The sequence below is a fragment of the Peromyscus eremicus genome, chromosome 4 (genome assembly GCF_949786415.1).
Source record: "Peromyscus eremicus chromosome 4, PerEre_H2_v1, whole genome shotgun sequence".
NCBI classification, from domain to species: Eukaryota; Metazoa; Chordata; class Mammalia; order Rodentia; family Cricetidae; genus Peromyscus; species Peromyscus eremicus.
The window spans coordinates 55,233,665-55,246,092 of record NC_081419.1 but is presented as its reverse complement, the minus strand read 5'-3'; the positions used below and the strand labels follow the sequence as shown (position 1 = coordinate 55,246,092).

At 40.9% G+C, this 12,428-nt stretch overlaps 1 protein-coding gene across 4 annotated transcripts in view; it reads left to right on the top strand.

Annotated features, from left to right (window-relative positions):
• Positions 1 to 12,428, top strand: part of Ccdc141 (coiled-coil domain containing 141) — a 157,561-nt gene that overhangs the window by 139,286 nt on the left and 5,847 nt on the right. For 3 of the 4 annotated variants that reach the window (XM_059260767.1, XM_059260770.1, XM_059260771.1), the window contains exons 20-22: positions 775 to 958; positions 4,928 to 5,040; positions 8,474 to 8,590. In XM_059260767.1, the coding sequence (XP_059116750.1) occupies positions 775 to 958; positions 4,928 to 5,040; positions 8,474 to 8,590 (414 nt within the window). The remainder of the gene's footprint in view (positions 1 to 774; positions 959 to 4,927; positions 5,041 to 8,473; positions 8,591 to 12,428) is intronic. The other variant, XM_059260768.1, reaches the window with a different exon arrangement.

Here is a 12,428-nt window from a genome sequence, read left to right as displayed (position 1 = left end):
AAGCTTTACTTATGGATTATTAGCAGTGTTTGTTAATTATATGGGTTTTGAGCATTATTTATCTAATATTTGCATTCCTTTTAGTATCCAATTTCTTTTGCTGCTTGCTCTTAAAAGTACACATTGTCTTAAAAATTATTTTAGACAAATCTAAGAAGGCAGGAGAATCAAAGTTATTTCAATATTTTTGCTTTCTAATTATATATATTCCTTTAATTATACTTTTAAAATATATGCCTTGGGTGTCTTAGTTAGGGTTTCTATTACTGTGAAGAGACACCATGACCACAGCAACTCTTATGAGGGAAAACATTTAGTTGGAGTAGCTAACTTACAGTTTCAGAGGTTCAGTCTATTATCATCATGGTGAGATATGGCAGTGTGCAGGCAGACATGGTGCTGGAGAAGTAGCTAAGAGTCCTACATCTTGCAGGCAACAGGAAGTAGTCTCTGTGTCACAGTGAGTGAAGCTTGAGCAAAAGAGACCTGAAAGCCCACTCCTACAGTGACATACTTCCTCCAACAAGGCCACACACACTTCAACATGGCCATACCTCCTAATAGTGCTGTTCCCTTTGGGCTTTTTTCAAACTGCCACATTGGGTATCTAAGTGAAAAGGTATATGACTATGTGCTGATATTTCCTTTAATATGACTTGGAAAGTTTAAGGCTGTCTGGACAAGTTTGAGGAAATCAAAATCTGAACTGATCAATATGAAGAACTTCTGAAGGACACATTTCTTTAATCTGTGGTTTCTTCCATTTTCCTGTAGTGTAACTTCTGGTACGAAGATGCAAGTGCCGCAGTGGTAAGAGTTGGGAAGTATTCCATGGAGTGCCAGACAAAGGAAGCAGTGGAAACCCTCCACAGGCAGTTCAATAAGTTTGTTGCTCCTTCACTGCCTAAGCAAGAAGAAAGGATTCGGGAGGTCATCGACCTTGCTCAGCGCCTATATGGTGAGTTCTTATGTGATAGTAATTGCCACTGAACAAGTCTATACTGAACCCAATCCAGCAGGAAGAAGATCAAGGCCCTTACTATCCCCACCAATTCTGAGAGAAGTCTCAAGATACATGCCACATCCAGCAAAAGTAAACAGTGGGGAGCAAAGGGTAGCACTTCCCACAGCAGGAGACGAAGCCTGGGTTTTAACTCCTTCTCTGTTCACTTTGTATCCCATTCTTTCCATTCTTCTCTAGGACAACGAAACCAGAGCCACACTCTATAGACAAATATGTAATGTCCATTAGAGTGACTCCTTGTACATGAGAAGATTCAGTGATAACTGGCACAGAGCTTACTTTAAAGGTTATCAGCCTCATGTTTCCATGAAAGTTTGATTTGAGGATTTGAGCAACGGCTGACAAACTCTCCCTCATCTTCTTGCCTGTCCAGCAAATGAGAGAACTCTGTCACCTCCTGGATGCTTGGCTCTCCTCCATGGTGAGGCAAGAGTGGAGAAGGCCAAGCAAGTGCTACTTCATAAAGAAGCCCCTGGGGGACAATGCTTGAGGGCCCCGAGAGAGCAGTTCCATGAACTCTCTGATGTGACTCCTGTGAGATGAAGGAAATCCACAGTGACCAGGCAAAGGCAGCCTAGAGGAAGACACTAGTAGGCACATTCGGTCTACCTCACCCCTCCTCCCAGATAGAAACAAAATGCTTAGCAACATGGAGGGTACTGACTGCCTAATAAGAAATCCTTGAGAACAAATTGTTTATTATTTTTCAAAGGCAAATAGTAGAAATCACAAAACACTAAAATCTTAGCTGGAAAGCTAATGAAAAGAAATGGATGTCTCTTTCTTGCCATGGTTACTATGAAAGCGTGCTAAAAAGGAAGTCTTCAGGGCATCTCTAGTGCTGTGGATGTCTGTCTCTATTTTACTTTCCATTGATAGTATAGACACTTCTTTGTTTTATGTGCTGGTGGGTGAGGGGAAAATATAATATGCTGTATTACAATCCCTGTTCAATGCCAAGACATGATAAGTACTCACAGACCCCATGAAATCACATTCTTCTGCAACCTTGCAAAGTTCTGGGTCTGCCTTGTTGAATGTTCTGGCTCTTATTACCAGCTGATATTTGCATTAGTTAGTCATTTGGATTATTCTATTAGAGTACAATCTCCCTGAGAGATGAAATCTCACCTGTTAACTCAGAGCATCATAGCATGTACTGACGGCTCAAAAGCTCTTGCAGGAATAAAGGAATAATTGAATATTATAATCAAAAATAAGCATTCTTATGAGTTTCCACACATTTAGTATGGCACTTACACACCTTCTAAATATTTTATTTATTTTGTGTCTGTGTGTGTATGATACATGTGTATGTTTGCAGACTACACAGGCCACAGCACACATTTAGAGGCCAGAGGTCAAAGTGCAGAATCAGGTCCCTCTTTCCACCAAGTGGGTTCTGGGAACCAAACTCAGGTCAATGTGCTTGGCAGTAAGCATCTTAACTCACTGGGTTTTATCTCACCAGACCAAGAGACTATCCATCCTTTAGATTGTATTACACATTTACTTCAGGAATATGAAATAAACCCTTGCAGAGGAATAAAGCACTGCTGATCCCGAATGTGTAAATTTTATGTTTATTCAGGGGTAGAGGGATAGAGGCCACAGTGAACATGAAGAGGTCAGAGGGCAGCCTGTGGGAGTCAGTTCTCCCCTCCACCAAGCAGACCTCAGTGTTCTAACTCGGGTCACCGGGCTTGAAAGCAAGCGCCTTTACCTGCCCAACCAGCTGGCCAGTCGGAATCCAGACTTTTAATGCAAATAAATGTATCCCAAAAGCTAGTTGTGAGTGCCTACTGTGCATCAGGAGCTGGCCGAAAAGTTTATGGAAAAACAAAGATGGGCAGTTCCTGCAGTCTAGAGACATGGTTTAGGCCTTAAAGTCACCGCATAGCAAAGGCTTGTCTTTTGTTGTATGTAACTTTCATCTTCTGTGACTGGTGTTAGGGGTTGAATTGGGGGCCTGTCATAGTTAGTTTTTGTCAATTTGACACAAACCTAAACGTACTTGGCAAGAGGGAATCTCAGTAGTAATTGCCTCCATTAGATTGTCCTGTAACCACGTCTACGGGGGCATTTTATTGATTTCCAACTGGTGTGAGAGAGCCAAGCTTACTTTGAGTAGGTGAGCCTGAGTTGTGTGAGAAAGGTAACTGAGCAAGCAAGTCAGCCTGTCAACCACATTCCTCCACAGTCTCTGATTTATTTCCTGCCTCCAAGTTCTGCCTTGGCTTCCCTTAATGATGGGTTGTAAACTATGAGCTGAAACAAACCCTTCCTCCTCAGGATGCTCTTGGTCAGTATTTTATCACAACAGCAGATGAAGAAAACTAGGGTATGTCCTCACATACGCTAAGCGTGCACTCGGCCCCGGGCTACATCCATAGCTCAGAATGAGTATCCTCCTTTAAGAAACGTGTGTTTCCAGCTGTTGCTGGTTTTCAGGTGGGATTTGGTGGGGGAGGGGCATGCCTGTTGAGTTGCTTGAGTTCTTCTGGATTCTAACCTCCCACCAGACATAAACCAGAGGCGAATACTCGATCTCTTTCTGTAAAAGGCCTTTGCGCTTTGGTCTGCTCTCCACTCTGCAGGGGCCCCTTAGTCTGACATGCTCACATCTGTCCACTTTTGCTTTTGGGTCCTGGACTTTCAGAGTCTCACCTGAAAACCCTCACTCACCTCAACATTCCTGTGCTTCCTTCTGCTTGTTTTAAAATTCCGGGTCTTGAATTTAATTCTTTAATCTATTTCAAATTGATTTGTCTAACTCATAAACTGAGAAGAGTTGGTGGTTGAGGCCCATTCTTCTACGTGAGGTATATACTTTTTTTATGTGGGAAATTTTTAGCGTGGAATTACAGGCTCAGCTTGGCCAGGAATTAAGATAAGTCAGAGAATTAAAATCACACACATTTGGGGCAGGCAGGTTCAAACCAGATAATGGTGTGCCGTGAATGCCATCCTGAGAAATGTATATTCTCTAAGCAGGGAAGAATTTCTGAATGTCCTGTATAGGAAACGCTGATTAGTACTGAGTCCTAAGAATATTGATATAAGGACATTATGTAGGTTCCATAAAAGTGACAACGGAGCAGCAAATGCAATCTTCACTTTAGATCTCCCGGGCTAGTGAGTTTTCCATCACTGTGACTCTAGACCTGGCTCAGGGCTCCTGAGGCATCATCCCATGCTTAGCTTGTTCCACTTCTCTGAGCTAATCTTGAATAGAATATTATAGAAACAAGAACATAGAGCGGAGAAGGCTGCTCACCTCATCGCAGCCAGAAAACAGAGAGACAGAGAAGAGTCTGAGGACAAGATATTCCTCCAAAGGCATATCCCCCAAGCAACCTATTTCCTCTAATCATGCCGGCTTTTCACAGGATCCACTACCTCCCAGTAGTCAATTCAATTTTTAACTCATCAACAAACTAATCCATTGGTTAAGTCAGAGGTCTCATGATCCTTCCCAAAAGTCCTGCCTCTGAACATAGATAGCATTGAGGACCAGCCTTCAACATGCGAGGCTTACGCTGGTATTTCCTGATCAAACTACAACCATGTGCCATGGTGGTGCACACCTATAATCCCAGCACTTAGGGACTGGAGGTTATGTAGTGAGTTTACGGCCACCTTGGGCTACATAAGACTCTACGTCCCAAGCCCTTCATCGCTCCTAACCCCCCCACCCTGTATCCAAATATATCTAAACTATAACACTCGGCTTTAAAAAAAATACTTGCATTCATTGATTTCTCTGTTCATATGTGTTTGCTAGGAACTTACTGTCCACCAGCACTTACAAAAGACACTTGGGAGATGAATTAGCATCCACTTCTTTCTATTTTCCTGTTAAGAATTCCCTTTAAATATAAGTTTATCTTTGTTCCTTCCCAGGTTTGGAAGAAGGACAGAAATATGCTGAGAAGATTGTCACAAGACACAAGGAGATTCTTGAATCTATTACTGAATTATGTGGGTCTCTCGTGGAGCTTAGAGAAAAACTGAAGGTAATGTCTTCTTTCTAGAATATGTATTATTATCAAGTGGTATAAATAAAAATGTGTTAATCAAATGTCTTCTGCTGCAGAGATGTTCTAATACAAATTCTCCAGAGCCATGACGTCCACATTTGTTTCTCAGTGTTCTAACATAATTATCTGAGAGTTTGTGATAATTAATCCTGTTTCTTTCCCATCACTGCAGAGAAAAATGTTGCTGGGAATGAAGGCTAAATACAATTAAGGTGTCTCGTTTTCATTTCCATGGATCATATCCTAGAGGATAAATGTGTGCTGTTAAAACCAAAGCAACATTTGTATTAAGGAGTCTTATGTTTATATTCATAGATAATAGATGTAATGGTTTTTCTTCCTCCAGATTATGGCACCAAAGAAAGTAACACTAGTATTCAGGTGTTATATTCATTGAACATTTAGCATTGTGGAAGTATTAAGCTAACCATTATAACCTTCATGGCATTAAAATGAAATGATAGGTAAAAACAGGGTAAATGCTTATGACGGCTAAGGTAGACGAAAGCCAACTAAAGGAAAAATATGTTGTCATCCTCAAAAATGTTTTGGTTGATGCTGTTTCTACAGCTTAATGAAGGGGGTGGTTTAGGATGATCACTGTATCATTAAGAGCACAGGCTCTAGATGGGAACTCAGTTGCCTCAGAATACTTTGGGGTCACAATTTGGGTAAATGGTTTAATCTCCATGTGACTAAATTTTCTAACCACCTAAATGGATGCCATGGTGTTCTGAATGCTTGACTGTAAAGATACCCAATGTGTTAATTACTCCTGTTGTCCATGCCTATTAGTGAACTTGCTGTTCAGGTAGAATTATATCTATTTCATGGCAAATATTTTTATGATTTTCCATGTCATAAATTAGAATTTTAGTTCAATTTAGACAATCTGAGGGCACTTTAATTCAGTAGTTACACAACCAAGTTACCTCTTTTCCTTTAAACATTTCAGCTTTTCAACTTCTTTTCTTTCCATCATTTTACATTACACTACAATGAACATCCTTGTGCTTGGGTTTTTCATTCCTTTGTAATATTTTGTATTATTTACACATAAATTCTTCACATAAGATTTGAAAAAATGAATAAAAAGTACTAATGTTTCTAATATATAAGCCAATTAACCTTTTATAATTATTTTACAACTGTGAAGCCACTAGAAGGGTCGGAATGAGCCATATATCTTACATCATCTTCGTTAGCATCCACCTCTACCTCACTCCCTGGGGGCCTGCTTCTTCTGTTACTTACTTGTACAGGCTGACAAATCCCTTCCTCAGACCCTTCTTGCCATCATCTACAGTGCCTTCTTTCATATTGTACATCTTCAGCTTACTGAAATCTTGTCTTTCCAAATGACATTCCCCCATCTTTCATTCCATGGCTCTGTTCTTGAAGAGCTGGTTCCATAGCCTGCCTCCACTTTCTCATTCTCTGTGCCTTAGAGACTCTCTTCAGCTAGGATTTTCCTCTCTTGCATTTTCAATCTGTCATTCAGATTCCTTTCTATCCTACTCCTGAGTCCCTTGATTCTATCTTGGCTTTGACTCCCCTTCCTAAATATGGCTGTGCTCACGTCCTTTCATATTCAAAACCCTTCGCTCTGAGCCCCGTCCATGGCTTTGAGAACTGTCACCTTCCAAACTGCTGTGCTTCCGAATTCATTGCAGGTTCCTGTCTCACACTCCTTAGTGTTTCTACTTCTAGACCTTTACTTCAAACACATGACCCTTTATTTATCAAAATCCTATCAACACCCAAGTTTAAATAGAAACCTCCCTTTCTCCCCACAAATCTTCCTTATTCCTCCCCCATAACACTTGTGAGCTTCCTCACCCACCCTGGTCTGTTCCAGCTGCTAGGTTAAATACTATAAACCTGGTGACATTTAAGCAACAGAAATTTGTTTTTGACAGTTCCAGAGGTTGGTAAGACTGAAATCTGGACAGTGGTGGTCTGACACCTAGGGAAATCCCACATCCCCATAGTCACCTCATTCCAAACAGGAGGTTTGAGGGCAAAGGGTCTCTCGGGTCTCTTTTACAAGTTCACTAATACATTCCTGAGGACCTCTCCCCCTCCTACACGGGAGCTATTAAAAAAAGGATGCACAAACTCTTGCAAAGGCTAGACTAGTGATAAAACCTGATTCCATTTGTATAGCAATTTGACGCTTTAAAAAGGATTGCATACCTCTTGTCTCCAGTGATTTCCAAGTAACTTTGAGATGGAGAAAAGACCTTCCCATTGTTTGTTAGATTTTTGGTTTGGGTGCTTTGTTTGTTTGTTTGGTCAAAAGAGTCTCACTATAAAACCCTTGGCTGCCTTGGAACTCACAATGTAGATTAAGCTGACCTTAAACTTCCAGAGATCCAAGTGTCTCTGCCTCCCAGGAAGTGCTGGGATTAAAAGTACACACCACTATGGGTGGTGCTTTCCTTGTTCCAGAAGGGAAGACATGGGTCCTAAGAGGGTAGAGTTGTTGTCCCTGGGTCTCCACAGTCACTAGTAATGGACCTGGAATTTGAAGTTCTAGCTAATTTAGCATCTAGAATTCTTTCCATAACAGCTGCCATTGTGGTTTAGATTTCAAGTGTGCGTTAGTGCCAAGTGGCTCATCCAGTAATACAAACCGGTTTCATTTTAGAGTTGAGATTCAAAGCTGAATTTCCCCAGTAGGTTCTCTCCAAATTCTCTGAGCAAGTGTAATGTGCACTTTGGGGAGTATACTTGTTTCCGTAACTGTCAAATACCTCGATCCATGTGCAACAATCTTCTATGATAATATAAACATCAATTTAAAGCTATGTGTCCCATTACTTGGGGCATCTGTGCCTCCATTCCTCATCACAAAATCTTGGCCCTCAAGCTGCCTCCCAGCTGTTTGTAAAGCCCCACTACCTCTGTGACTGAAGCTGAGCCTCATAAAATGCAGGAACAAGTAACAGTCACAGGGGACAGCCTGTGTTCCCAACTGTTCTATTTCCTGCCTCTTTTCAACGGTCTCCCAGCTTGCTTGTGTGGATTCTCTGGCTCTCCTACTTCATTCTCCTCCAGAGACCTCATCATTTCTTCCTCACTGATGCTCTTCGGTCTCCTCATGGCTAAAGCTGCTCTACATAGTCATTTCCATCTCCAGAGGATGTTCTTGCAGAAGCATGCTATTGTAACAGTTGCTTCATTCTCTATGGGATCTTTGAACAGTTGCTTTTACTGGCAATGAGCTTTACTAAAGGGGCGAGGCAAGATGAGAGCTGGGAGCTTGGAGGGAGAACATTGGTCTCCCGTGGAATGCATTTACTGAAAGGTTGCTATTAGCTTATGGTGTTTTTTCCAAGGGGTTAGCATATGGGATTATTTCTTCAACTTTCCTGGCTCCAGCTCTCACTAAACCTGCTTTGTGCAGCAGGGAGATGTTCCAAAGATGAATCCAAAGTTGGAAGCTTTCCACGACATTTGCATTGACCTCCTAAAGGAGCCGGTGAGGAATGAGCAGACACCATTCAGTGAAGAAAGGAATGAGGTGAGCTAGTGAAAGCATTGTGTTACTTTTTCTTTGAGATTTGTTATTGTTCATTTAAAAAAGGAATCTACTCTGTCCCACCTGTCAAATCAAGTCTTCCAATCTGAACTCAGTGTGAGTGTCCTCATCCCTACGGTGCTATCTCGGTCATTCTGTCTGTTTCCGTGTCCCCTCCACTGATTCCTGGAGCCCTAGCATTTCACAGAAACATGAGAATTCCAGCAAACACCATCACATGAGCCTAGGCTAGTCCTACTCTCCCATCTCTTGTTACCATGCCCATTATCCTTTTACAGTCAATCTTATTTCATTTTATTTACTTGTTATAGTATTACCAAAGTGGGGGGGGGTTAAATTGTTTTATACCACCCATTAGGAAATATTAATACATAACACTAGGTATCATCTTTTTCCCATAGACTAACTCCACATGATATTTCTAGGCATCTGTACTAAGACACTGAGTCCAGTTGAAATATAAATACTATTTAGACAAGTGTTTTAACCTTTCCTCATACACATGTAAATTAAAGCAAGTAACAAGGACTACAGATACTCACAAATACGAATCTATCATGCTATCAAAAGTCTTGGTAAGTTGCCCCTTTCTTCTGGGCCTTCCACGCAAATGTGTGCTTTATTTCCAGCTGCTGAATTATAATCAGTGCTCGACTTTTGACTTTGTCAACCTGTTTGCTTCTAGTTCGACTTTCCTGGAAGAACAGCAGGCTGAACATGATTCTCAACCACCCCAAATTAACAAAATATACTTCTATGATAAAATAATCACACACACACACACACACACACACACACACACACACACATACACACAGACATACTTGCACTATCTGTTAGTTATTTCATGAACCAAGATTTATATTCTTACAGTGATTTTTTTTCTAGATTCTTTGCGGGTCTTTTTTCCCACATATTAAATCTATGTCAGAGTCTGATGCGACCATACAGCTCCTACTCAGCACTAAATCCCATTAAGCAAGCTACTTTTTGAGTGGTACAACTTAGAGCCACTTACACCTGAGTCCTCTCTAAGTATGAAGAAAGTTGTCTAGCCTTAGTCATCTTGCTGGACTTCAATCTCCCATGAAATGGTCTTTGGTTATTCTTAGCCAAGTCAGGGTTTCTCACCTGCAGCCCTAGTGCCCCAGAGGATGAACTTCTGTGAGGGGGAGTAAGGGTCTCCTGTATTGTAAAACATGAAACAGCGTCCCTTGCTACTTTCTAGCAGATGCTCAGAGCACTGCTGACTGCCCCGGCTGGACTAGAACAAAAATGTCTATGGGCACAACCAATGTTCCACTGGAGAGCAGAGTCATTCCTTGAACACATACACAGACAACTGGTTGAAATAATGAAGAATAGTTTTAAATATACCACAATTTAAAGTCTATGATTTTAGCCAGGTGTGGTGGCACATGCCTTTAATCCCAGCAATTGGAGGCCGAGGCAGGAGGATATCTCTGAGTTCAAGACCAGTCTGTTCTACAAAGTAAGTTCCAGGACAGGCTCCAAAGCTACACAGAGAAACTTTGTCTCAAAAAAAAAAAAAAAAGCTATGAATTTAACCATTTTTGATCTCACATAATAACATTATTATTTTTTAAATTATGCATATTTTCCTACATTATGTGTTAAACACATTTAATAAAGGCTCAGAAACAAAAATCATTGCTGTTAAAGCAACCACACTCATCATTTACATTATACCTAGTAAAAAGGTTTTATCTTGCCTTTATCTATTCTAAATTAGAAGAAACCAATGTCTTTGAATAAAACAAGTACAAGTTATTTTCATTGACAAGTAACTTTTATTTTTAAGTAAATTAAAAGACACACTAACTAGATCATCAGTCATTTAGAATGCAAGTAAAGGTCCACAGTTACTGCTGTCAGGCATTCCCGTTGACATCATTTCCTACCCATCTGTTGCAGTTGGTACAGACAGCATAAGGCAAGGGCAGCAACCACCTTCATTTCCATTTTCAAACAGCTCAGTCACTGTCTCTACTATTTACATAAGGTCAGATGTAATGACTCTCCAAAACCTCCAGCGGGCAGGTAACAGGAAGCCCCAAGTAGAAACCTGGAATCACTGTATTCAGTCCTGATACCCTTCAACACTGAATCTTCCTCAGAAAATTATTTTAGTTGAAAAAAAATGAATGATTATAAGAGGATATTCATCACAAGAGATTTCTTCTAGAGATAGTAAAGTGCTTCTCATTTATCCTGACCCCAAATGTGGCAGATGGTATTAAACGATCCCACTGATGCAATGCATGCAACACGGCTAACAGATCAGTGCTGCCATCTTATCCCCAGGCTGGGTGCTGAAGCTAAATCCATAGCAATATCTGAAAACTCCTAAGGTCAGATGGCAGCACAGAGTATTAAAAGACTTGCCTAAAGTCATGGGACTATTTGGTAGATGATGAGGGATTTGGACGCCAGTGTTTAGAGGTATAGAATTTAGTGCTGGGAGGGATTGAACAGTCGTGTTACAATTGAGGAGACTGAGGCAAAGAGACATTAAATGTATTTCCCTCCTCTAGTACCAGAAATAGGTAGGCAGTCTACAATTGAGGAAGACACCCAGTGTGGATATCTGACCTCCACACACGTAAACTGAATTAGTTAAATTCAATTTGAATTTCAGAAAATACCTCTTCTACAAGACCCAGGGGCTTTCCAAGGAACTGGGTCATAAACATGAGCTGTTTGTAGTGATGCCATGGGTGCCCCTCCTGGACCTTTCCTCTTTTGTCTACCCTGCTGTTTGCATAAGGATTAATAAACAACAGAATGAAAATGCCTCTCTTCCAGACAGTTCAGTGGAGTACTCTACAGGCTGGGAGGACAGCCGCAGGTTCTTTCCATCAGATCACGGAGCAGGTGTTAGGCATTGTGGAGACAGATGCCTTTGAAAACTCAGAAGAGCATCTTTCCTTTTCTGCTCTCTTCCTTTCCCAGGTCAGGCCAAGTGTCCAAAGGTCTCAGGTCCCCTCTTATCTGCCCATGAGCCTTCCACGGGTCTTCCCAAATGCCCTTCATACAGAAAGCCCCATGCCTAATATCATTATTTACTCCCCCACTAATCCCACCAAATCTTATTTTCTTAAAGTAAAACTCCTACCACAGGGATATTTTGGAATGCAAAGTGTATTCCTTTAAATGTGCAATGTGCACTTCTCCCTATGCAGTGTACTCTAAGGATCGATTCTACTCACTTAGGTCAACGGGTCTACAATATGATTATATTCTTGTCCAGAACTGGCCCTACCCACAGGCAATGATTGTAAATCCACACGATTGTGCCAAGCTGTGTAAAAAAGTTCAGCAGGCACGCCAGACATAGGAACCAGGGTATTAGTGTAGAATTAAAAAAAAAAAAAAAGTCAGTTCGTCATTAGAGGTATAAATGGCCAGAGATCTTTAGAGGAAACACATACATAGAAGATTAAAAAACTAAAAGCAGGGAGCTGGGGAAATGCTTCAGTCAGTAAAGTCTCTGCCACACAATCATGAGGACCCAGTTCAGATTTTTAACCAGGTAAAAAGCTGAGTACTAGTGTGTGCCTGTTATACCAGCTCAGAGGAGATGGAGGATCACTATGGCTTATTGGCCAGCTAGTCTGGAATTAGTGAGCTGCAAGTATCAAATAAAATAATAATAATAATAATAATAATAATAATAATAATAATAATGACAATTGGGGAAGACATCCAGTGTGGACATCTGACCTTCATATACATGTGCGCACAAGTGAGTATAAGTTTATATATATATATATTTAACATAGATAGCAAAACAAATAAA